Source organism: Anarhichas minor, unplaced genomic scaffold (genome assembly GCF_050575085.1).
Source record: "Anarhichas minor isolate MPS153535 unplaced genomic scaffold, ASM5057508v1 ptg000067l, whole genome shotgun sequence".
In the NCBI taxonomy this organism is placed as follows: domain Eukaryota; kingdom Metazoa; phylum Chordata; class Actinopteri; order Perciformes; family Anarhichadidae; genus Anarhichas; species Anarhichas minor.
The window spans coordinates 512,716-539,394 of record NW_027466513.1 but is presented as its reverse complement, the minus strand read 5'-3'; the positions used below and the strand labels follow the sequence as shown (position 1 = coordinate 539,394).

At 40.8% G+C, this 26,679-nt stretch overlaps 2 protein-coding genes across 2 annotated transcripts; both read right to left on the bottom strand.

The window, feature by feature from the left end:
• Window positions 1–820: 820 nt before the first annotated feature.
• Window positions 821–12,702, bottom strand: LOC142934300 (kinesin-like protein KIF23). The gene is made up of 23 exons (XM_076078831.1): window positions 12,674–12,702; window positions 11,816–11,882; window positions 11,606–11,734; window positions 11,332–11,437; window positions 10,994–11,130; window positions 10,790–10,902; window positions 10,470–10,640; window positions 9,614–9,726; window positions 9,232–9,353; window positions 8,940–9,042; window positions 8,785–8,864; window positions 8,529–8,648; window positions 8,204–8,363; window positions 7,944–8,105; window positions 7,551–7,717; window positions 7,225–7,398; window positions 6,397–6,603; window positions 5,848–6,171; window positions 4,007–4,240; window positions 3,733–3,821; window positions 3,361–3,421; window positions 3,127–3,167; window positions 821–2,919 (listed from the first exon to the last, which is right to left on the bottom strand). Exons 1-23 carry the CDS (start codon window positions 12,685–12,687, stop codon window positions 2,904–2,906), a joined length of 2,910 nt encoding a protein of 969 aa, XP_075934946.1. The 5' UTR covers window positions 12,688–12,702; the 3' UTR covers window positions 821–2,903.
• A 1,387-nt stretch (window positions 12,703–14,089) lies between these two features.
• Window positions 14,090–25,562, bottom strand: paqr5b (progestin and adipoQ receptor family member Vb). The gene is given in 10 exon segments (XM_076078541.1): window positions 14,090–14,370; window positions 15,234–15,378; window positions 15,828–15,924; window positions 16,517–16,561; window positions 17,511–17,637; window positions 18,514–18,719; window positions 22,345–22,472; window positions 23,513–23,584; window positions 23,586–23,704; window positions 25,511–25,562. Coding segments are annotated over 10 exon segments (1,272 nt in total).
• Between the last annotated feature and the right edge of the window lie 1,117 nt (window positions 25,563–26,679).

Here is a 26,679-nt window from a genome sequence, read left to right as displayed (position 1 = left end):
CTTTTTCTTTCAAACTTGTTCATCACTACATCTTTGTGTGTGTACAGGCAAACACAACCCACCACACACTGCGTACCCACATCATGTGTCACACCGGAAAGAAAATCACCCTGAAAATAAAAGCCTCCAACATCAAATACAACATTTTGTAATCTCTAACTTTCACACTCAGCAGTACAGAAAGAGGTGACCGGTTTAATGCAATGTACCAAAGCAAACACAACGCCTGCGGCAGATAAGAGGAACCCTGTTTAAGTAGCAATTAGCGAGTGTTTGAGTTAAAGAAGCCATTTAGTAAAGCAGTGCTGTCATGTGGTATTTGCTCCGACACTGCTTAAAGGCTAGTCAAACAGGCAGGGGGGGAAGGGTCAATATTTCCACAGGCAGACCTCGGAGACACAACAGTTGAGATTGGCTGATAGCTGTTTCCCACATTCGTACCACTTCCAACTGGTGCTCAGACTGGTTGGGCCACAAGACAGGATGGACATCCTGAGGTCAACAGAACAACAGATCAACACAGGATATGACAGACTAATATTTAATCTGAGTTTTTAGGCCCCCCCCATGAAATTGTCAACCTTCAAAACAGGTGAGCAGGCAGCCTGACGTCATGTTCAGTGGCTTCTAAATAGGAAGAAGAAAAAAAAACGCTCATATTTGATCAACCAGTTCCTCTAACCTAATTGCCTTCCATAGTCCAATTTGCCAAGTGCACATTGCCCATTACCACGCACACTTTTTCAGCTTCATTTGCTGTGAAGTGAAATTTCAATCTCAGGGAGACATTAATGACAGCTCATCATCCAGGCAGAAAAGTAGTTCAGCAAATCAGTGACCTCATCATCCTGGTTGTCCGGGCTTTCGCTGTGAAATGATACAGATGTCGCAGCGGGGCATCCTGGGAGGCACAGCGCTGTGCATAAATGGATGGCTGTCAAACTCCTTGTGTTGTCGGGTCATTTCAGGTCTGGAAAGTAACTCGTAGAAAGATGATATTTTTTTTTTAGGTGATAATAAATATCACATCAGAGTCAACCTGAAGAGGATCAGAGCTCTAATCGAAGGTATTTGAAGCAGATCTTGAATCCCTAAATGATTGTTTATGAATATGTGCTGCCTAAAGGTATCTACTTCCACCTGCTGTTCACATTATAAACTGCAACTTTTCTGTCCCCTCTGCAGGACCAACATGTGGATTTTACATATCATTTATAAATGTACTGCATACATGATGTACTGTTCATTTTTAACACATTAATAAAAGCTGCAAAAAGCCCAACAAATAAACTGTGGAGTGTGAGGTTTATGCTTAGAGAACCATTGGTAGCGAGCTACGTGGAAATTACTTATTGCTATCAGAAAGGTCAGACACTACATTAGTACAATAGCATAAATGCATCTTTGTGAAACTAAGACATGAACAAAGCAACACAGAAATACTATCAGAGGAGAAATAGACTCAAGATATCTGCTCTTCTCTGTAAAGACTTTTATTGTTCAGAATCAGCACTTTGTATCGGATGGAGGACGACACACCGCTAGCCAGAAGCTGAAGCTATCACAATATCTCGTCCAAAATCTGTTTCCAACACCCTCAAAGCATATGAAACATGTTGGTAGAATTTCACACGAGCAGTATAAACAGAGCGCTCTAGTCACCAGGAAGTATATGTTCCCACCTGGATGTGTACTTTGGTTTGACACCTGGCGACAGGCCGAAAAAATGTTGCGCAAACAGCCTTAAAGCGAGCCGCTGACTTCAGGCTGAGTGAGTCGTTGTGACAGAACGTCAGAGGAGGAAGTCCCCTCGCGTCTCAGATTAATATACATTTCCAGCGTAACGGATGCATTTTATTTCTTCATGCTATTCAATATTCTCATAATTGGGATCTCACAATCTATACAATACATGTTTCATTTAGTCAAAGTAAAGCAGACACTAAACTAAATATTCCAAATACACACCATTCAATTAGTTTGCCTTGTTTTCCCTCTGCTCTGATCAAACAGGTGGAGAACCTTCCAATAAACTTACAGCTGCTTTAAACATTAAGATTAACTGTAACAAACTGCCATATCTTTATAAAAGATGTCTTTTGGATAAGCTGAAGGCCTTAAAGATGGAGACTTTAAACCCGTCTGTCTTCATGAAAAGAGAAACATTATGGAGACACTTGGTGTTTGAATAAATTTAATGTCAGCAAAATGGTTCGAGTGTTACACATCTCAGGAGGAGACGTTTCATTAAACAGAAGTAAAACACTTCATATATTCAGTTAGTCCGAGATTGATTTTTAGCAAAACCTACTTAACAGCTCTATTTACAGGTTTGCACATTGTAATTCTAAAACAACTGCATTCTGTGCTCTATTTTTTTTTTTTAAATCAGCCATAAGCTCAGTGTAACATCCAATAAATGAGTGACCCTTGGGGGGGGAGAAAAAAACAAAAACAAAAAAAAAAAAAAAAACAGCAATGACGCTATAAATACAAAAGAAATGAAAGTTTCTATTGTTCAAAAGCTCAAATATTCTCGTCTTTGGGTAGCAGTAAAAAGATTAAGTAAAAATGCATTACATTTATTATAGGATATCCATATCCTTAAGAAGTCATCATCTATCAGTCAATCATTCTAGCATTGGAAAAAAAATCAAATAAAAAAAAAAATCCAGCAAATTACAATTGGCACATTCTAGATTAATAAATCAACGCCATTTTGAATATGATCTCATTAGAATTGCACCCTAATAATTTGTAATACAATCAGTCATAATACAAAAATGCTCAGCCTCAAAGAAAGATGCATCGTTTCACATGGCGGCCCCTTCACTGCTCCGATCGTCAGGCAAACATCTTGCATGTTTTCAAAAAGATAAAAGTTCCTTCATACGTCCGGCGGCTTAAGGCTTCCTGCGTCTGGAAGAAGAAGAAAAAAGCACAAACCTTAATAAACTTGATTTTAAATCCAAAGCTACAAAACATAAATATATACACAAAAAAAAACACAGACACTTATTTGTATAATGAAAAAAACAAAACAATATTTCCAAGACAGCAGCTGAAACCTTACATAACATAGTAAACAATGGATGTATACACAAACACACACATTCAGTTGCTTACTTTTGATACCCAAAGCCTGAACTTGTGCTTGCCACTGGAGCCTGATGGGAGGGAAAAGTTGAAAAATGTTCACATGAAACAGGGATATGCATAGGAATCAAATTCTATAAAACATATGCATCTTAATTGAAAAATAATGGTTAAAGACTCTAAACATTGATACCCGAGGACACGTAACACACTAAATGAGCAGAAAGCAATGGTTAAAAGTAATTGACTTAATTAGGAGCGTACCCTGTTTTCTATGTCCTCCATCTGAGCTGCTCTTTCTCCAGAGCCCGAGCGCCTCTTGCGACTGAAACAAAAACATATAAACTTGAACTTCCTTTTGCAAAATACTCCAAAGTTCTTAGCATGAACTTAATGACACTTTACCTGCCATCAGTATCGGCATTAATTTACAAAATAACTAAATTATATATTGCACTTACAGATTTTGGCGTCAACCCAACAGTTTGTGGGAGGAGAGAGACAAACAAAACCTTTTGCAGTTTCTTTCAGAGATGTATCTTTAAAAGAGTAAAACTGTAAATTACAAATAAATTAACAGGATGTTTGTGCCTATAAAGGCACAAACATCCTGTAGTACTTGGGACAATGCTGTACCTTGATGAAGTCGGGCAGTCTAGTGTTAGTGTCTCAATGTCAGTGAACTGCACCGCTTGTCCTCCGCTTCTCGTCTTAAAAACATCGCCCTGAGGAAGTTACAAAAACAAAAGACAAACTCACAAATGTCCAGAGGAGAATACAGGAACAGCCGTTGCCCAGTAAAACACAAAACAGGACGTCAAAGTGAAATCAAACAGAACGTGATTAACTCAAATTCATGCAAGTTATAAAATAATCAGAAGTCTCAAATTAAGCAATTATGTAATTTTACCTTGATCAATTTGGTCTCGATCTCCCCGTCTGAGGCAAGCTCTTGATGTCTAAGCACATACTTGTTGCATTTGGACAGAGCTTTCTCATTCGGGGTCGACACCTTGATTGCATTGGGTAAGATTGGCTGCATGACAGTGTCTAGGTCCAAATTAGAGCGTGGTTTGTGGTCTACCCATTTCTCCCCACCCGCAGAGTGTGAGCGCCTGTGCGTTGGATGAACTGGAAGGGCCGTCTGGTGATCCCAGCGTGGGAGAAACAAACCGGCAAGTTATTCACATGTGACACCAGCAGGGACCATTTAAAGTTTGTTGGGGATTAGTAGTGAAGGTTGATCATGAGACGGTGTTAAGCTTGTGTTGAAAATACATGTACGACTGGAAGTCCAAGAGGGACAGGGCACGTCCCACCACAGAGGTCTTAACATTAAATCCTGGGGGCGTAAGTATGTCCACAGTATTGGAATTAATATGTCGACTCAAATCTCACACCAAACAATAATCCGGCCTTCCAGCAATACATGTTTTCATCGCGTAACTAAAAGCACAAGCTGCATTAGAAATAGCCCATTAGAGAGAGAATAAGAATCAACATGCAAAGCAGCACAGAAAGTAGTGAGGAAATGGGTTTAGACTACATGCTAACGAAATACAGACGTGGTTTACAGAATATATTCTTCAACACTTTTTGGTAAACAATGGCAGCTGACTCAGTGAAGTCTAAGACCAAAGAGTTTAGGTCCAGACATACTGAGCAGGTCAATAAGGAACAGAAGATCTGATCTCTGCATCGTAGTGGTTAAAGTCAGCCTGATAATCACAATGAGTTGATGTTTCGTTCCACTTCGTTAATCATTTGAAAATCGCTGAAAAAAATATGTTGGCAGCAATTCAGAAGTCTGTGAGCAGGCTCTGTAAAACTATTTTGAAATACGAAGCAAATCAAAAAGGACTGATTTAGATTTTGACCAAAAGACCAAACAGCTACACATGTGCATGTTCTGTAAGAAGCCACGTATCTCCGTATGAAACGGCAGGTTTTCATTAGTTGGTTCGGTCCACATGTGTGTACAGTCATAGCATTGAGTCAAGTAAAGGTTGGAGCTCATTTGTACACGTGGGAAACCAAAACCAGGCAGTGTGTCTTTCACTCCCATGAAGACATGAAAGTGAGCACGCGATGGAAACTGGATGGACAGATTCTTCTTATTTTAGAAATTGTTAAAAGTGGGACACTCGAGATGTTTGTGCAAGCCGAGTACACTGAGACGCATCAGTGTTGAGTGCCACATCAAATCACTCCACACAGAGACTGACCAAACACCAACATTAAGTGCATGATGTTTGAGGTTTTAAGTGTGTTTTTCCCTTACCCATTTCTGATCTAAATTCTTTGAATATCTGATAAATAAACATGCAACTTTTTGCATCAGTCTTCTAAAATGTGCATTACTGCTACGTGACAGCGTATGCGTGTTTATTTTTAGTGGCGACAGTCCATTTGTCATTTTAAGTGTTGCTGCTGAATGTGATGAAACGGTACAAAAGAAAAACTATCCTAGAGAGCAGTTGGCGACAAGCAACAGAAAGCACGACAGACATGAAGCAACGACTGCTACTACGGAGGCTTTAGATGCAGGTCAAGATGATTCACTAGCGTTTACTAGAGAAACACCAGCCGACACTGATGCAGCGCTTCTACTTGATGCATTTCTCAACAAGCAGACATCTACTGATACCAATACAGGAGCAGTTCTACACTAAGGCAAGGCTTGCACTACAGGCTTGCAGAGACAAAACCAAACATCCTTGAGGACATCTAGGCTCGATTACACACACTAACCCTTGTGCCTGCCTCTAGGTCTAGCCCATAGACGAGAGTGGTAGCAGGGGCCTCGGTCTCTGCGGCCCAGCGCTGGCCTCTCCTGCGGCCCACGCTGCTGGTGCCGTGGCATGGGGCGGGAGTCCGGCTCCTGTACTGCGGAGTCTCAGAGTGCCTAGCTTGGCTGCTTGAGTCTACAGGGAGCCTGTGCTCCCAATCAGAGATGCAGGAGGCTACTGAGGGATAGGCTGAGGAGCAGGAGGAGGAGGAGGAGGTGTTGGGGAAAGCGTCCTGAACTGCCCTAACATTGGCTCGAGTTTGGTGGGAGGGAGTTTGGTTGAAGTCCTGAAAAGTGATGAGGGAACGGGGCCAAGCATTGTGGATGTTAGGGGCTCCAGATGAACACAAACACAGGGTGATACGGAAAAAGGCGATGCTGTGTACAGGAAGCATAGAAATCTTTTACAATAATAAGTAGTGGCAGGCAAAATGTCCAAGATTCACAAGAGAATGTTGAAGTGCACGTTGATGGAAGAGGCAGTGCTACAGAGTAACATAACAATAACTCACATGAAGTGGTGATGGCGAGGCAGACCTCTTCAGGCCCATGTTGTGATCTCTCTCCCTCGAGGGCCTCTCGGGTTTCTCCGGTCGCTCGGAGGGAAACCCACCGACACCGCTGCTCTCCGTCACTATGGCCTTTAGCTGCTTCAACTTCTCATCCTTCACCCACAACTTGTTCTGCAGCTCCAGCTGCTTGGCGTTCACTCGCCTCTCCTAATTAGAAAACACCAGCGGGGAAACAATAGAAAGAACAGTCTCATCATCGAATCCTATAGGTCAATTCTCTGGGAGGTGTTGTGGCTCACATCTCTTGTTTTTAGATGAACAATCAGTTGAATTTTTACCAGCCACAAAGTTCTTGCACCGCAGATAGTAAATTAATTTTACCTGATGAAGGTTTGAAGAATTGTGATTTTCTTTTTAAATTTGACTAAAATCTGTCACAGCTTTTTGGTTTAAGTTTATCGTCTTAAAAAAGGAATCATGCTACTTGTATTATTATTTTTGAGAATATATGATATACAAGTGGCCAGTAAAAAAAAATGAATTAGTGTAAGTCTAAAATAAATGAATGAATGTATTCTTTATTCTAGAGGCAATGAAGGTTTCTAGATATTGCTGTTATCGTAGAAAAATAAACATAAAATAACATAAAATATTAAATATAAATATGTATTATTTGTAAGATTAATACTATTTGTTATTGGATCTGTATTGGCCACAACAAGTATATAATCATAGTTCATCATTATCTGCTCTGATATTAAACTCTCTCTCATTCACAGGGAGGAGTAACCAGTGTAAAGTAGGGCTACTGTTAATCGTTACACTTACACACTCCTTCTCCCACTTGAGCTTGGTGTCCGTCATCATGCCAGTCATGCGCTGCTCCATGCGCTTCCTGTCGGTCAGCTCTCTCTGTAGCCGCTGCTCCCGCGTCTCCAGCTCATGCCGAAGCGAGCGCTTGTCCTGCTCGTACATGTCTGTTGTCTTCTGCAGGATATCGATCTAAGGAGGAGGACCAGCAGTAAAACAGTAAATACAAGCTTCTCTTAAAAAGAGAAGTGACATTCACAGATCCCTACTTTTATATGCGTGTTTAAAATGTTGCCAACCAAATGAAAAGAGAAGAAGAAGAGTTTTGTAAGTCAGGGAGACACCTTGTACTCCAGCGTTTTGGATTTCTTCTCTAATCGTTCTAGCTCCGTCCTCTGGCTGATGATGACTTTGTCTTTCTCGCTCAGTTTGCATCGTTGCTCCTGAAGGAACGTCTCCTTTGCATTGAGCTGACCGTCAAACTGCTGCACCATGGACTTCAGTGTATTTGCTGTGGGAGAAAACAAATGAACGTAAGCCGTTTGAAAATAATACACTCTGTGACCAGAACAACCTTCAGTGACTAAGCAAGAGTAGGGATTCATCCATCACTGATATCACCAGTTTGAATAAATATTGCCTTCTAAAAATGACTAATTAATTCATCGCTACCAACAAAGAAGTAGGTTCTCTATAAACCAGACAGATTATTTGTGGCTTAGAAAATGGACCAATACCAGTTTTGTCAAACTGCTCTGCCATCATCTGACGGACACGATGCCTCCTTTCTAGGATCTCAATCAGGCGGGGCAACGAATGATCATCAGCTGGGTCCACCAGCTCACAATGAGGCAGGGCTGGAAGGCTTTCCATGAGCTGATTCAGGGCAGATGGGTCACCTACAGTGAGAAAAAGAACAAGGCATGGAACATTTGTAAAATGTAAGAATACGATACGAGCACAAAGTGCAAGCAGTAGAGATTTGAGGGCGATTTACCGGCATTACTTGGACCTCCTCGCTCTTCCAGGCGATGTGACAGCTCATCTTTGAAGGCACGGTTTCTGTGTCTGCGTCCTGCAGCAAGGCCACAGATTGGCCGGTCAATCGGCCGCGCCACCTCCACCTCCTGGGTCATCTCTGCAAAGCGCATGACCAGCTGCAGCACATACAACAGAACACCATTAGGAACACCCTCGCCAACAGTCCATGATAGTTCAGCTTTGCAAAGGACAAGAGGATTTTTCTTCTGGTAAAGCTACTGAGAATAAAGACACAAGAATTTACATTCAAACTATTCTGCAACACAATCACAATGTCTTACCATCGTTTCGTCATAATCATCCGCCTTGGGGTTGACGCACACAATCATCCTGACCTTTCCTTCTCCATCAAAGTAGTTTTTAAACAGATGTGTGACTTTAGAGTCCCTGTATGGCACCATCTGGAAGAAAAAAAAAAAAGGCTCTGTGAAGCTGCACCGGCTGGAAAATGACCACAAGCAAGATTATAAATGTTGCTGTTCATAGAAATAAAACAGAGCAACAAATAAAAGGATGAACAGATGATAAAAGACCAACCTTATTCGTTCCACACATCTGGTTTTCACGCAGGACTTCCATACATGTGCGCAGTGTCATCAGGGACTGGTTAATATTACCTGTAAACGACACATTACTAGAGACGTGTTGGGTTTGAACTTCAGACAGAAACCCACAGTAAGAAATGAACTGACCTGCTTCGCGGAGGCGGTTTCCCTCTGCTCTGGTTCTGCTGGTGCGCTCACTGCCAGCCAGGTCAACCAGACACAGCTGGCTCACATTCACCTGGTTTTTGTCCTGCAATTTATTAACACGCCGTTAGCATCAACAGACATCGGCTGGAATCCTTTGTGACACATGATGCGTTTTTATGTCATCTGCGAAACACAAACGATTCACTGGCTATCTTTGAATAAAGATTCATCATAGAAAACAGACAAACAGCATATTTCAACAATAAAAAACAACGATGCAACTGCATGTCACCTGTAGAATGTGGTCCCCGTCAGCATCAAGAGGTGCCTGGGCCAACTTCACTGTGAACACGCTGTGTGAGCGACTGGACTCACGGTTAAGTTCAGTGTTGGCTATCCTCCTTTTCTTTTGTCCTGGAGAAACAGCAGAGCATCCGTTAATACAGTGTGTGATGTGAACAACAACAAAAACAGGAACAATAAAAAAGGGTACATCGTTACTTTATAGTCAACAAATGCATTGCTTTGTCCAATTATTCCTGCTGGGTTGATTGGTTAACAGAATACGAATGCTGATCATGGTCGAGCATTAGCTCACAACTTCACTGCAACATTGTAATAAAGAAATATCATGGCTGCCTCCTTTATACATATATATAATTATTACCACTCACCCTTCCAAAAGACTTCAAAAGCCTCCTCCGTCGATTTGACCTCAACTTCTGTGCAGCCAGCCACGTACATGTTATGATTCTGATCTTCACGGAGGATCTTGGATTGAGGTGCTCTGAAACAAGTTGATGACAATGATTAAACAGAATGCAACACAATGATGTGTCGCTTTAGTGAGACAAGCAGCCAAAGCTAAAATGACAGTTATTTGATGTTAGTGTTAACGGTAAAATAAAATACAATCTAAAAAGGGACACATTCAGGGATACAGACGCATGCAAGTTTGAGCCATTCAGGGAAGTTATGTGTCTCCACACTAACAGCAGGGAGCCAATACTTGAAGCCACCAAAATGACACAAAAGCTGGAAAGCTACACGTATGCCATTTACAGGGCTTTGGATTAATGGGATGGAAATGCACTGAAGGCCTATGTGACAGCAGCTACAGCCAGGGTACGAATGTACGTTCACTGGCTACATACATGAACTCATTGTTCCGTACAGGCGTGCCTCCACTGAGCCACCTAACGAAAACAGGATTCATAAAAGTGCATCTTGTCAACGCACCAAAAAAAAGTGTCTTGCTGAACTTATTCAGCACACGCATGAAAGGCAGTCAGAGTGGTCGTCACGCAGACACGAATGGTTGCAGAACTACCAAACATTTACAGATCACACTTATTGCGTGGGTGCATTTGCTGACAGAGCAGTTTTCCCCCTAAATTAATTTACTGCAGAGCCATCTTTATATGAAATGCACCAAAAATAAACCTGGATATAAATATGCGTTGTACAGACAATCACAACAATGGCATTGTGTTTCAAAGAAAAGCACACAACGGTTTGAAATGCTCTTACTTTGGTCTGATGGGGTCAAACGGAGCGTCTTCGAGGAGATCATAGATATAGTTGTTGTAGATCTCGATGTAGGACACAAAAACGCTGTAACAACAGTCTTCATCCACATTCTCATATTTGCACGCCTCGTCTGAGCTGATCATATCCGCGAACTCTGGGTCAGCCTTCTGCCTGGAAAAATAAACCGAAAGAAAAGAAAAGCAACATCATGAAACAGCAGTGAACGTGTACTTTACATTCAGTTCACTCAAATTGCATAAGTAGTATACACACCATAACTAGTATAGAAAGTAAAAAGGGAAATAAAGTTACTCAGTTACCTGGAGGATGGTGTTTTGGGCACAGACTGCTGACTGTCTCGCTTCTGTCTCTCCAGGAGAGCATCAACTTGACCCTGGACCTCCATCCCATTTTTGTCATCTGGTTTAAACACCTGATAAAGATTGAAAAAAAACTACTACCATCCATCCCACAAAAAGGTAAATGCTTTGTTTTTTGAAGACCAAATACGCAAAATTTCTTACAAATCGTTTGGCCTGAAAGGGGCTGATGGTGTTGAAGAGCATGTCTAGAGAGCGGGGGAGGAGTCCACCTTCACCAGGTGAGCCGGTCATGGTGAAGGTCTTACCGCTTCCAGTAACACCATACGTAAACAGCAGACCTATGAACATGGAATATCACAATCACATAACCACGTCTCACACAGAGGATTAGGGCTGCGCTGAGGTCAGTGCTCTGCGAGGGCTGGCAGTGGGACAGACAATTATTTTAGAGGATATGTTAGTGATTTTCACTGGAGAGGATACAAAATCAATGGATGGGATTCTGCACAGTTCCTCATTAAAAACTGAACCTCACTTACCATTTTTACAATGAATAAGGTCCTCTATCAGAGGCTTGGCCACATCCTCAAACAGCTCCATTTGAGTAGTATTAATACCAAATACTTTTTTAAATGAGTACTGCGTCTGATGGATAAAACAGAAACAAAACATACAATACATGTAAATCATCACGTAATATACCAGTTAGTTTTCGAAGAAAGTATCGTGTCTCTACTGTGACTAAACCAGTTATAGATATAGGCAAATATGATTTGCTTTACATTGATAAAGAGAGGTGGGCAGCACACTTACCTCTTTGAATTCCCCGTTGCGGTTGGCTTTAAGGCCATCAGGAGCGTGTAGCTGAATAGTGGAGTTGCTGATCATGTCGACACAACATTCCTCATTTTCTGCTCCAAGTGGACGTATACGACAGTAAACCTACAAACATGAAGGAATAGATGAGGTCTACGGGGATGACGCCATCACAACTGGAATAACTACATTCATACGTTCACTTACTCCAACAGGATCTTTCTCTGTGTTGGACGCCTTTTTTTGGCCAGGCCTCCGAGGAGTCTTCGCTTTGCTGCGAGCGATGAAGAATTACAGAATCAACATCAAACACAAAAAAAATGCATGCTGCACTGAATTAATTAGACACATCGCCTCATCACTAATTCACCTGAGTAACTCACACAATGTGGACACCTGAACCTTAGTAGCTCACACTCTGAGGTCCAATTCATCCTCAAACTCCTCCACACAAAACTCAGATACATATTTCTTTATGGCTTCGTGCATCTTCATGTAGAGAACAGAGAAGACTTTCCACAAAAAGTTGTAAAAATATTAAGATTCCCCGAAATAGGAACTGAGGCCAAAAGTACATATGTTTAAAGCTACACAGCTAGGTCTAAAATTACTTTTGTAAAATAACTAAAAGTGTAATCAAAAGTGTCCCCACAGTACTCGCTTTTTGTATCCGTTAACGTCACGATAACTAACGTTAAATTAGCACAGGTGTAACTTGCTAACGACAATTCACATGTGACGATCAAGAAAAATATGAACTTAACATGATAGTTGCCTCTTCAACGTTAAGATAACTAAAGCTGGATAACGTTTAGCCCTTTTCATAGACACATAACACACATTGCTGGATAAATGAGCTGTGATATATCGATATATTGACCTATATTGTCACCTCGTTAGCGCTAGACAGAGAGCTATGCTAACAGTATGACGCTAACACTCTTTTTCTTCTGAACAACCGCTACGTGTGCTAACGTATATGGTTCATATTGCTACCACAATGCATAGGTGTAGATTGTTAGCCGTTTATCGTGTTGAGTACATAACAAAGATGGTAATACTCACTACGGTCTCTGCATTGTTTGTGTTGTTTGCCTTCCTCTCCACTGAACACAGAGCGCCTCTTCTCGATTTGAAAATTCCCTCTGTGAAACGTTTTTCCGTGTCGCTAATATTTCAACCAATCACAGAGCATGACACAGGTGGTCAGCAGCGGAAGTCCCGCCTCTCGGATCTTTGCTCGATTACAACTAACTGAATGTGAAACTCACAATTCGTCACTTTATTCATTATATTCATTTAGTTGCTTAATTGCAAAAAAACAAAACAAAATGAGCACATTGATTAAAATGACTTGACTTTAGTGCCATTTCTTTCTCATATATTAATTTATAAACAGTTCACAGCATTATCCTGTACCACTGTCAATTATAATATAATTGCATGGCACTATGTCCTGCTTCTTGTTCTCATACATGTATATGTTATTGTATTTATGTTTATGATAGTTTCACTCAATTCAAAAATGTATTGAAACGATCTCCGACAAGACAAAATGGACTTTCCTTGACTGTTTTATTCTTTAAAAAACTGCTTTAATAAACTGACATCAGAATGACACACAGGTAAGTTTGTTTTGTAGTTTATTTGAAAATAAATAACATTGTACAAAAATACTTTCAGTTTTGCATCAAAGGCACATTGTGGCAGGGGACAGAGACAGCAATCATATGAGGTTAATATTCTGAAAACATTTTCTCTGTATCAGGCTACATATTTTACATTAACAGTAACTACACTTTGAACTTGTTGACTTCCTACTGTGCAGGCAGCTCAAACTCAACGGCAATACATTGTCTTCCCTTGTCATAACTGTCTCCTTTGTCTTGGAATGTTTGTCAGTATGTGAGTGATGTACAAGGCAGTACAATCCAATAGGCTGTGAACAAGCACACGCACTATAAAGATGAGAAGGCACAGTGTCTAAATGCAGCACTACAATTTGAAATTGACAGTGAAATTGACATTTTGAATTTGACACAGTGATCGTTCCCTGCAGCGGACAGTCTCTTCATACCCCACGAGTGGAAATCATAGAATGTCTATGAGCATGTCTATCTTTTTATTAAGATAGACAGCACTTCCTCATAGAAGCAAACGTGCTACTTTTGTAGCTTTTGTAGAAAAGTTTCCTTAGAAACATTTAGATTCATTACATATAATAGTAACAAACATTTTGTTTAATTTCCAGTGTTAATTTACGTACGCCCTTATTTTCAGTTTACCCACACATGTAGCAGCAGTCATCAGAGTGACGTCTTAAGGCCGAATACCACCTCGAGTTTAGTAGACTGCAAGTTACACTACATCAGCTCCTCATAGCTCAAATATGTTCCTTAAAATGTTTTATAACACCCATAATGCACTCTTTCCCCACATCTGTACATCTTGTGACCAGCTGAAATTGAATAAGCCGGAGGTTTAGGAGCAGAGGCAGGCCCTGGCTGAGGCTGCCTTTGCACCTTTGTCATGTTTCTTTTCTTGACAGGCTGGAGCAGAGAGGAGAGGTAGACTGTAGAGGAAGATGACAGTCAAATTCACCACCACACAGAGCACCGCTGCACCCACTGAGTTGGCGAAGGTGATGGGCATGGAGTGTTCAATGAGCCAGGGGCGCCGTGCCACCATGTCCTGTTGAACGGCCTTCATCTGGAAGTGGGTGCCGAGGATGCCGCACACGTGGAAGAGTTGATGGCTGTGACCTGCAGGGGGAGCAGTCGAGTCGCGTTTGAGTTCAGGCGGCACAGCGAAAAAATAAGTCACAGTTGGAAACAACTGCCAACTGATTTCAACAGAGAACGTGGAGGTGGTTATAGATTAGCATTATTTCACAATGATTAACACAAATGAGAAAGCATTTCATGTGTTAATGTGACTCCAGTGGTGTAGAGGTCTAAGAAATGTGACATTTGACAGGGAGCTGTTAAAAACACTGCATTCAAAAGCTATACAAGACAATATTGTAGGATCATCATGAATGCATCATTACTGCAAACCTCTCACGCCATTTTTGTATTGTTTCATACGTTTATAAGACAAGTTGCTGCAAGTTTAAAACACAGAGGTTTTACACATTTATAATTTGATCCTGCTTTAACTACTTTTTTGGCTGTGAAAAAACTGTAAACACACCACTGACATACCATCACCATAAGTTGTTATGACTTATTGTAAACTATCCTGCAAATACGAAGCAACATTTGTTTGTATAGCACTCCTTTTAGCTTTGTTTTGGTCTTCACCTACTCTTGAGGGAAATATCTGTCTCTTTAGCTGCTCCACTATGATCACCAGATAATTGCTAACTCTGTCTGCAGTTCGGTGCTGATCAGGTGGTGTGCAGTGGGTTTTTAGAGTTTTTCTTAAAACAGCCGCCAGCTGTGACGGGAAACAACGCTGATGAGACCGGTGAGAATGAATCAAAACAGTAAAGCTAAATCATATTTACTCAAAGACGCCAAAACAGACTCATGTGATACTTCTCTGCTGTGGTTGGCACACTGAGCAAACAAACCAATGTGTAACATGCTAATGACAACAACAACACTCCTCAGATCAGTCTCACCTATGTAGTCGAAGCTGCCTGGCGCCAGGCGCTCAGGTAAATGTGTGGCAAACAGAAAGCCTGTGAGTTGAGCCAAGGCGATGTGGTTGTAGTGGAGCATGTTGGTATCATTGTCTGTGCAGCCGTCTCCTACACACAGAAACACCTGTAGGCACAACACACACAGAACAGATTACAATGCTATCTCCATTTCTACCACTTTTATCACCTTCAAATTGTTTTAATGAGGTGTAAACACATTTATTAAGTATCTCTCAGTGGAGCATAAAACTGTGGTTCTAGTCTCAAGAGGGAATGTGTCAAATGTTCCTCTTTCACTGACCAGATTCACAGCATATATCATACCTCACATACATTTACTATGTGCATTAAAAAAAAGCTTAACTACTGCTTATTATTACTTTAAATCATATCACATCAAATATAACCTTTGTCATGGACATTACAGTAATATAAAGCCATGTATATGAAAAAAGCAGAAAAGTCATTCAAGTAAAAGATTTGGATTTAAAAATGATGTCCGATACATCGAATGTTATCTGTGACACTTAGTGAAGACACACGTGTGTGTGAAGTTCACGGATGTGGTCCTACCCTGTAGAACAGAGGAATGTGGTCAAACATGTAGGGGTAGGCGAAGGCAACAACACGGAGATATTTGCTGAACTTTGGAGTCTGGCACTCGGAAAATCTGAAATAAAAGACACAAAGTGTTCAGTAGCTGGAAATGTCAGGATAACATCTGTTATAAAAGGTCCATGCACTTAAAAAAGGTAATTCAAATAACTTGAAATACATGAATGATTTAATAAATAAACTATTAATTAAATGTCATGTTTTCTGCGCTGCACATAAATGGTATACTTTAGAGAACTCTTTTATCTAAAGAGTTATTATGGCCATATTGTTTAATACCAGAACACTTTGTTAGAGTTAAAGTCAGTGAGTCAGGTTGTTACAGAACACGTTTTGCCACTCTTTTTGTCAGCTCCTCTAACCAGCCCAGCTGAAACTACAATTAGACTACATCACTGCTTAGGGCTGGTCCCCATCGTCACGCTTAGGTAACACCCATTGTGTTAGACAGAGAGTTGCTCAATTCTTAAAAGTCAAACATGTCCGTGGGATGAAGGCGGTCTGAAGACATGTCAATAATCACACATTTTGACAGGATGATTTTACATTTATCTGTTGCTGCCGTCATTTGAGGGACGATAAACACAATTTATGATAGAATGGTGAAGCAATAGGAGCAGATTTTTAACAAATGCATTGTTTTTTACCTCTTTAGGACGTCATGATTATAGTGGACAAATGGTAGGCCAAGCCTTAGCAGTGGGGAGAGATGAGGAAAAGAACACTATATTAGCTAGACCGAGCCAACATCAATCCAGTACATGAAGAGATAACATTGTGATAATTGTTCGGAGGTACGGTGCTGATTTTATACAGAATGTGTTCTCCTCAGTGACAAAGGTCCTACAAACTTAATATTTCTCATTTTAGTTCACATTTGATGAAAACCACTGCATTATTCGGCCTTATTTACCAACCACAGTGATCACACATTTATTCACAAGCAACTCAGCAGAATATAATGTGCAGTAATTAGCTCCACCGTTACCAACTATAACATTAAGGGGATCAACATATTAATGCATCAATAATCATAATCCAACAATCTTCTGAAATTGGCGTAATGACTAGTTTTAATGTGAATATTTGTACTTTTACTTCAGTCAAATTTTGAATGAAGGATTTTTACTTGTAAGAGAGTATTCATACCATGTGGTACTGCTACTTTTACTGACGTAAAATACCTGAGTAGCCTACTTCTTGTACCTCTGGACCAGGACTACACTTTTGAGGTACACGTTAACGTTATCCTTATTTACAAGTGAAGCCAACAGTAAATAAAGACACTGGAGATGAGCGAACACTGTATGGATACCATGCATGTTAATGTAGCTACTAAATGTTAATTTGCTGAGGTGTAACATTTAGCATGAACATGCTAAAATGTAGTATCTAGCATTTAGCATATTAACCTGTTATTATGCTAACAGGGACAGTTTGTACCTCTCATGTATTATAAGTGTTCACATTTAACTAACAAAGATCATTTTACCTTAACTGTTGCAAGTAAAACACCTTTCTGGGGATTTGTATTTTAGGAACGCATGCTAAGCCCTGTGACAACTGGATGCTTGCCAGCAGGTTAATCTTCTTTCTAAAAGAGAACACTGACATTTATTGTTCTCTGTGTTGTCACCATACCTGGAGTAGCAGGCTATGACAGTGCAGATGACAGTGTTAAACACAGCGATGGGGACGTAGCACCGGTGGAAGAAGCTGTTCACCCACTTGTCCGGGAAAACATAAGCTGAATAGACGATTGCTGAGCCTGCAGCAGGGCACATTAAACAGTGCACAATTATACATTTTGAACACAGTTTGTTTCATGTTAGGAAAAGTATGCGTACACTCCAGTTAGATACTTTGTCCAACACCATTTACAAAATGTACAGGAGGAAGACAGAGTATTAAAAACCCTTGTTTTTAATACAAAGACATTCAACGCAACACCATCAATAACTTCCATCAATACTTGAATCCAAACATTAAAGCCTCACAAAAAAGTATGGATTGATTATACTGGTAATAATATTCTGCAGTCAGTTTGAGTATCTCTGTTGCTGTCTTTTTATTTTTTAATTGTTTGAGAGTCAGAACTTTGTTACCTCTATGTTTACAGACAAAGACAGCATATTTGATTTGATCTGATTAAATTTGATTTCCCTTTATCGTCAGATTTCTCTAAAATTTAAAAAGACATACACAGTTTCACTAAACACAACATTTTAAGACACTCCATGCATATCTTTTACATGCACATGGTTTCCGTAACTGACGCTAACTTGTTAACCTCTTAACAAGCCAGTGGGCAGGGGGGTATTCCGCCTGCCAACGGGTTAGGGTTTAGGTTTTAAGGTTAGATGACCAATGTTTTATTAAATTAAGGTAAAATGTTTTATATTCATCAAACTGCTTCTGTATGTTTCCCGGTGTCACAGAAGTGAGTAAAAGCAGTTGGCACACACTTCATTTTAATGAAAATAAAACCTTTCATTCAAAAAATTGTTGATCATCATTTAACCCTGGACCCTCAATCCTTGCGGTCAGGTGGGTTTTTAAGAGGTTAAGTTATAGTAAAGTAAGTGCTCAGTGCATAACACATAGCCGCTCTTGGACCTTTTGACAGAGAACCACATGCACTTACCCAGGCTGTAGAAACTGAGGGCAGCGTAGTCGAAGAAGAAGCAGATGTGGCGTGCCCGCGCCGACATGCTGCTGAAGGTGTGAGCAAGGCTCGACGCCAGCGGATAAATGCAGCAGGTGAGCAGGAAGAGCACCAGAGGCCAGCTGAAGGAGTCCTTCCATGCTGTCTGCACCAACACCACCGTCACTGCTTCCCATAGGAAGTACCTGCCAGGAGGAACAGGCCACATTAACTTGATCATATTGGATGCAGCAGTTTTGGAACCTGAGTATCATGTCACACGTCAAGCAATTGGTCCCATGCACAATACAAAAAAGGGAGCAAATAAGTGTCAACATATACAGAGGACTGACATATTAAAGGAATATAAAAAGGGGGGTCACTGGATGCTTTCAAGAGTATATCACCTATGTGAAGGATATGTCCTTCACAGTCACACCTATGAGAGATTTTGGAGCATTATAATGTTTGTTTCTTTGAGTTTGTCACCAACTGTGGATTCATGGAGCTAAGTGGAGGTATGTAGCCTCTGCTCAACTTCAATGAGGGGAAGAAATGCTGACATCCTTACCAGGGGTAGATAGAGAAGCAAAACACTGTTGGTGTGGTCTTACTTTATACGTCTGATAGCATCATGAACGCATTAAGAAATGGAAGTAGTCAATGTTACAATAGAAGATATTTAATCAGTGAAAACATTGCCTCAGTACTGAGTTCTAGCAGCCAGAGATAACAAAGCACACAGCTGATCAGTTTCTATCTTTAATTTAGGCCGTTATCTGTCCCACTGTAGTAGTATCAGTAGTAGTATTGCAGGAATATTTGTACATAAGAGAAAATATAGGAGTGGCTTAACATTCGGTGTATAATATTTACACATCATAATTTCAGCATGTCACTTAGCATAAAACCACAACTTGTCATTTCAATATTTCTATTTGTTTAAGGATCAAGCAAACACAACATAACATAATTGCTAAGCTTCCGAGGTGTTGCTAGTTATATTTCTAAACATGTGGAGAGAGCCGTGCGAGCTGTTTCCCTCTGCTTCTAGTCTTTATGCTAAGCTAAGCTAACTGCCTCCCGGCTCTGGCTCCATATCTCATGCACGGACACGAGAGTGTTCATCTAAATCTAAGCAAGAAAGTTTTTTTTAACCAACCAAAACAAACTGGAACATTCAAGCAGCTCCGTTTGGTGAAAGTAAACCCTGAACCATCGAACCTTAAGAGACTTAATAATGAAAACTACAAAACAACAGAGATGTACGAACTTCCTGTTTGATGGCCAATTACCTTCTCTAGCGGGCCTGAACAGAATGACAATATTGTCACACACACACACACACACATAACGATAACCGAGACAGACATCTGATATGCTCACAGCATTTCATCCCTGTACCTGTCAGTACCTGTCAACGTAGTCAGAACAAAGCGTCACTCAATCAAACCCTGCATTTGTTAGTAACTCTGAGTGACATAACAGTTCCACACAAAAAGCTCAGTCTTATCATAGTTTTTGCCTCGTGTGTCCGTTTCCATGCCTCTCATTAACAAATCATCATTATTTGTGCTTTTCCCCGTCACTGAGCAGTTAACTAATTGAGTCAACTCATAAGCCTCGAGCACAGATCTGCTCATTAGCGGTCTGTGCCGAGCCCCAAGACACAAACACCCATGTGGCCTTAGCATATGCTCAACGCTCAGCCACCCGCAGACACACAGCCACCTGCACACACACACACACACACACACACACACACACACACACACACACATATACACACTTTCTCCCTGGACTATGCAGTCAAAGCAACTGGCATCTCAGCAGGGAGGAAGTGCATCGTGGCTCCTGGGGGCAGCAACCTCTGTAGTATCTTTAAATCACGAGATCTACTCACATAAACACACATCTACAAAATAAAAAATAATTGCATCAGTGAAGTCTTGGATTTAACCTTCATGCGGTCATGCTGTGGTTGTCAAACAGAGAGGAGACGCTAAACTTGGGGAGGAAGTTAAAAATGTTGCTTTAAGCTCCAGATCAATGTTAGCCGGCAGATACGGAAATCATTCTTTAACTTGTCTATCTTTGGCATTCTTCCTCTTCAGTTGTTCAGCCTCTCTGTTTGCTCGTGCAGGTGTTGCATCCTAAGTCTCTCAATACACTGTAAAAAATATGAGAAAACTCAAAGAAATTAGGCAATAAGCTGCAAAGTCGTCTTGAGTTAAGAAGTTCTCCTGTTTGTTTCATCAAACCTTAAATTACTAATTACATCACTTGGTTACTCTTTTGTCTGGACTTCTTGAAAGTTTTAAGGTAGAGAAACAAAATTGAAGTTGCTCCGAAAGCTTAGTTATATTGTCACCAGTTGATATCCAGTTTGTAAAGCAGTGCTTCCTCCACGCACAGCGACTAATCTAAGCCCTACAGCTTCTGATTCTTCTAACCGCCACATTCAAACATGGATCAATGGATCGGGGTTTACAATGGGAGGATTAAATGTGTTTCAAAGATGACAAGAAATGGATTTTTTTTAATCTCTTAATCAGAGAGAAGACCACCGCGACTCATCTAAGACACATGTATAGTCGGACTGTCCTCAACATTCTTAGCCGACGAAGATTTTGTCGACAAATCAATCAGTTGATTTCATCGACAGATCTGTAAAACTGAGTTCTCCACAAAGAACCACGCAAATCATCACTTTAAATCTTGTGTTTACCAGAAATATGCTCATAAATGTATTGGGAAGAAGTCGTTCAGCATGAAAAAAAGCATTCAAAAATGACTAATCGACTAAAGATGCTAAGACCAAAATGGCCAGTTAATTGACTAAGAGGGGGCGGCCCTACACACAACTATAAATAGACAAATCCAATTGTTCTCTCAACTCAATAAAAATGAGGCTTTCCGGAGTTGTCAAACTTTTGTGACGAGGTGGACTTTCATCAGTTGTACCAAACAGTATTAATCGATGTTTTCACAATGTATGGTGAAAAGGTTGAGTAAATGTATGAGCTGAATGACGGATAAATACACTGTATGAATGCAGCCGTACTATGAGAGTCCTGTTGGACTGGATGCCTGCTGCACATACAGTACAAGGCCACTAACAGGGAGGCACTGCAGGAGGTCAATAGGACACACATGGTTGCTGGGATGTATGTCTTCAAAACATGTGCAATCATTCTCATTTTGCTTGAGTCCTTCCAGTTCATATGTGTCCTATGCCAACTGCCCACGCTATCCTCAACGGCTTCGTTACTAGGAAAAGTCCATTGCTCTCCCAACACCTTGAAGAGTATATTTATGGTACTAAATATGCACCACTGACAGATACTATGAATACCAATCAGACAGATACTGTAACTCTGGATATGAGCAGTAAAAATGAATGGTAGCCTTTAGTCGGTAATGTGCCAGAACTGATATAATAAATCCTCGGTCTATGTGTGATAGTAGCTAATGACTTCAGAAAATGTCAGTCTGTAAATCCACAGATTGAAATTCTGTCTTACTGTCTCACCTACAAGCTCTACAAGCTGTGCAAGATTCCTTTTAACACAAAGACAAGCAACGTCTCGTCACTGGTATGAAAACAACAAACGCTCTGATTTGCTTAAGTGGGAATTTGGAAAATTCCAGAGGATGCAATGTAATGTGAAATAAACTCACTAACTCCGCCACTGGCCTGCAAAACAAAAACAACTGAAAATTCCCTCAGGTGTGTCACATGTTGCTGGTCTACAAGACACGACAGCTAGCAAGCACACGTTTATGGCTCTTAAAATTGCGATGCATTCGGGACACATTTAGAGTGTTTACCAGGTGGGCAAAAAGTGGGTCCAGATGTTGAGCGTCTCATTGGTCAGCTGGAAGAGGCTCAGGATGCAGTCGGTGGCTGAGCTGTGGGGGTGTCGGTAGCCGGAGATGATGCTGTCCTCGTGGAAAACCTTGAGAGAGGAAACTCTTAGTAAGTCCTCAGCCGCTTTGACAAATTTGTGAAACCTATTATTCTCCTGCTCTGGAGGCAGAAGAAGTCGCTCAACGAAGCAAAATACTCAAGACTAGGAAATCTCAGTGGACCAAGTGTTGCATGTTTGAGAGGGGTTCCACCAAGGAGTCCCAAAATAAAATGGTTACAGTTATTAGAAAGAAAAGTAGAGGTTTTTTGTTGGTCAAGATTATGTTTTTGATTTAATCTTTCTGGGGTTTCAAGCCAAAATGGTTATCAACCATTCTTCACATTATATTGGCAGTTTTTGTACAAAGCACCAATATGTTTTGCAGCAGCCCTCTCAAACTCACAGGAGTAATCAATGTTTATTTCATGAAGTGAAACATTAAAGGTGTAAGTCAAAGTGTGACTCTGTGGGCAAAATGAATACACTACTTTTTACTCTTTTGACTTGAAGTTTTAAAGGTCCCATATTATAAAAAGTAAGATTTTCATGTTTATTTAGTGATGATTTTCAATTGTATCATATATTATTCAGGTCCAAGTGCTATATAAATACTGCATTGAAATACACAGCCAGTATTCAGAAACTGTCTTTAAATGAACCGTCAGGATTTCTTTGATTGTGACGCCACAGCTACACAACATGTAGACCATTTCACAGTTTTTAAAGGTAAACTGTCTGAACGTATCCCAGTCTATTTCCTGTTGTAGTGTATGTGAATGACATCAGCTGACAGGAAGTAAACATGGACCAAAGCTGTTGCCTAGTAATGCAATTCTGTTGAAAAGAGCTAAAACAGAGCGTTTCAGACAGAGGGTGAATACAGGTACATTCAGACAGACTGTATGAGAAGAATAAAGAGTTCTTTGATCATTAAAGCATGTAAACATGTTCTAGTAGAAACCCAAAATACAAGTGTGGCGATAAAAATTAAATTTAATTTCCCTCCTCAACACTCGACCTCCTAATTGAGTCCAGCTCAGTCTGAGCGTATGAAATGTCCAGTTAAGATACAGTGAAGATGAACTTACTTTGGGCACTTGATTGATGGTGAAGACTTGTGGTAATTTGATGAGGCTGAGCATGACTGCTGCAAGGCGCTGCTGCTGCTGCTGCTGTCATGGAGGCGCTGAACTGAAGCTGCCCGCTGGGGTGTGCCTCATTCTTTATAAGGTTTGGGTTGCCATGCTGCTCTCCGGGTTTCTCCCCTTCATCTCCACCCTCTTCAAACCCAGCGAGAATATCCAGTGTACCTGTGCTACTCCTCCTCCTTTTTCCTCCTCCTCCTCCTCCTCCTTCTTCTGCTCTGCTGCTGCTGTCTCTGGAGTTAGAGGGTATGTGCACACAGGTGTATGCTCTCACACATAAAGGCATGCACACACACACACACACACACACACACACACACACACACACACACACACACACACACACACACACACACACACACACACACACACACACACACACACACACACACACACACACACACGTGCAAGCAACACAACTGCTGTTTGGCCATGGGATTATTATGTAAATGGCAGACAAGTCTTTCCAGATCACAACATCTTCACATTCACATAATGAGTCTGTCGTTTCCAAAACAGATCTCTTCTTTTTGAAATTGCATAAGTATCTCCCAAAGAGATGACAGTCAAACCAGTACAACAGGTTTCAGTAAAAATTAAAAAAATTAAAAACTGAGGCTAATATTTTCTAAACATTTCCCCTGCCAGAAACTCTCAGCAAAAGAAGCTGCAAACAGACAGCTCAGCTCAGCGCTGAACTTAACAAGTGCTATCTGAGTTTCAGCCGGTCCAGATAAGGTCTAACCTCATGAATGAAGGGTGTGAATAGGTCTGGCAGGAAAGTCAACAGAGTTCCTTTTATGCCACTTTCTTGCTCCTCTCCTGGTTGACATGTCACCATCTGCCCTCAGCGGTCACACCCAGAGACCTGACGGGGCCTGTTATCTTGTTTAAACTCTGAGACAAAGAAAGCAAACAGTTCTCACCGCCACCGCAGAATTAGGAAGTCAAAAGGCTGGAGACGTTGTGGTTTGTTTGACAGTTTTCTCACATTATAGAGAAGAAGGAAAAGTCAATTATTACATGTCACAGAAAGTCATGCTCGCTTAAGTTTGAACACATTAAATAAGTTAATGCTTCATCTCAACGGCTTGATGAAAAACCCACATTGTTCTGAAATGCCTAATCCTGAGCTACAAGTCCAAATTGTTCAAGTATGCTTACCACGCGTACACATTTTATCATGATTTTCTTTTTAAGCTACGCCAAAGAAGTCAGCTCTTAATTTGAAAAAAAAAAAAAAAAGTGTTGTACCTGCAATCACAACAGACCAGTGAGGTGAAACACACACGTAGTGCAGAGCACCTTGGGATCTCATTCAGCTTTCTCTCTCAGAGGAGCAGAGCTGCAGAGCAACACCTCAGGTTCAGAGTGAAAAGACAACAAACAAACAGACGAGTCACTTTGGGTTGGCTTGGAGTCAGTTCGTTAGTCAGTAAGACTTTAAGTGGCAACAGTTTAGACAAAGTCAAGAGGAAGGTCAAAGTGACAACAACATAGGAAGCACACCTTCGTAGCTTTATAGTAACGTTAAAGGTGATTTTAATATAATATATTTTGGTAGCAAAAGTGTTTTACTGCCCTCTCTGGTTAGAATTCTCAAGACGGGTGCACTTATGACACCCATCGAGCAGCACTGACGAGTGGGGTCAGGAATGTGCTCCGTGGCTCCAAAACACAACCTGCATGGTGCAGCGCAGCACACGACACGCCGACCTGAATCACCAGGCATCAAAACACCACATCAACCAACAGCATCGTAAACAATACAGACTTATAAAAACATATCCCACATGGCTTGTAGTGGAAGAGTAAAAATAGAAAAGCTTCTGCAGTCTTTATCAACACTTACAAACTGTAAGTTTTAAGTTTAACTTGTTTTTTAAAAGGATTCAATTAAAGTTTATGTCACAATCTCTACCACCTGCTGCTGTTTGATACCAGCCACCTCGTAGGCCTTAGAAGGCAGAAGTGCCACAAAGCACCGCCACATCTAAACTTTCATGCAATCAGTAGCCTGGCTGTTCACACCAGCTCAAGCTCATTTCTCTGTGTTGGTTAACAAATAATTATGCTCCTCTGCTCCATCCCACCTCTCTCTCTCTCTTCCCTCTGTCTGACTGTCTGTCGGCGTGTGTGTGTGTGTGTGTGTGTGTGTGTGTGTGTGTGTGCACATCGAGGGCAGGCAGTGGAATTTGGGCACAATGACAAAAAACAACAACACAGCTTTTAAGTGCAACTCGGTTCCCTTCGTTCATACCAAGGAGCCGTTCAAAAGATTCGGATCTTTCGTGAACGTTACATCACCAACAGTGATTTCACAGTTTACTGACAAAGTTGAACCACTCGAGGGAGATTTCCAGGTAGAGTTTCAAAACCAAGAGACCACGGACATTCATGTACAGAATAAATATATATTAATGCTTTTTTAAGTTTAAGTTGAGGTGAAGTTGATATTTGTTTGTAAAATCCTAATAAAGAAATGAACTAAAGCTTTTGAATATATGTGATAAATGCAGTGGAGTAAAAAGTGCAATATTTGGAGCGGAGTAGAAGTGTAAAGAAACAGAAAATGAAAATACTAAATATTGCACTTAAGTACTGAACTTGAGTAAATGCATTTAGTTGTCCGCTGTTGGTGTGTGTTTGTATTTCAGCATCTCAACAACATAGTCTTTTGAAATCCAGATTGATTGAATTGCTTCAGGGTTAAGAACTACGGCAGCTGGCGAGAAAACGCAAAAGGTCCAATCGAGAGCCAGTGTATGGTTTGTCCATTCTGGGCCACTGTAGAAACATGACCCGCTCCTTGTGTAGATGTAAAGATTCTTAGGTAACGAAAACACAATGGTTCTGATTTTCAGGTGATTAAACACTAAAGAAAACATACTTATTAATATTATACTTCATTTCTGCCAATAGATCCCATTAGATGCTACACACTGTTCCTTTAAAGGAAAACCCTGAATAGTGAGAAACATAAGGCACAGTTGCTTTTCCTTTAATCTGTCTCTATGAACGAAACATAAAAATGAGACTGAATACAAGCTGCCAGTAGCTGCTGACACTTGTACGGTCCCATCTCACCACAAGGTGTCAGTACTTCCAAA

Bases quoted from the DNA above. Each gene is read 5' to 3' on its own strand.
- LOC142934300 (XM_076078831.1), bottom strand. The intron at 10,903-10,993 runs GTAAGAAATTTT...AATCTTTATCAG, and splicing joins CCTTTCAGGCCAAACGATTT to GTGTTTAAACCAGATGACAA. The intron at 6,604-7,224 runs GTAAGTGTAACG...TTTTCTAATTAG, and splicing joins TCAAGTGGGAGAAGGAGTGT to GAGAGGCGAGTGAACGCCAA.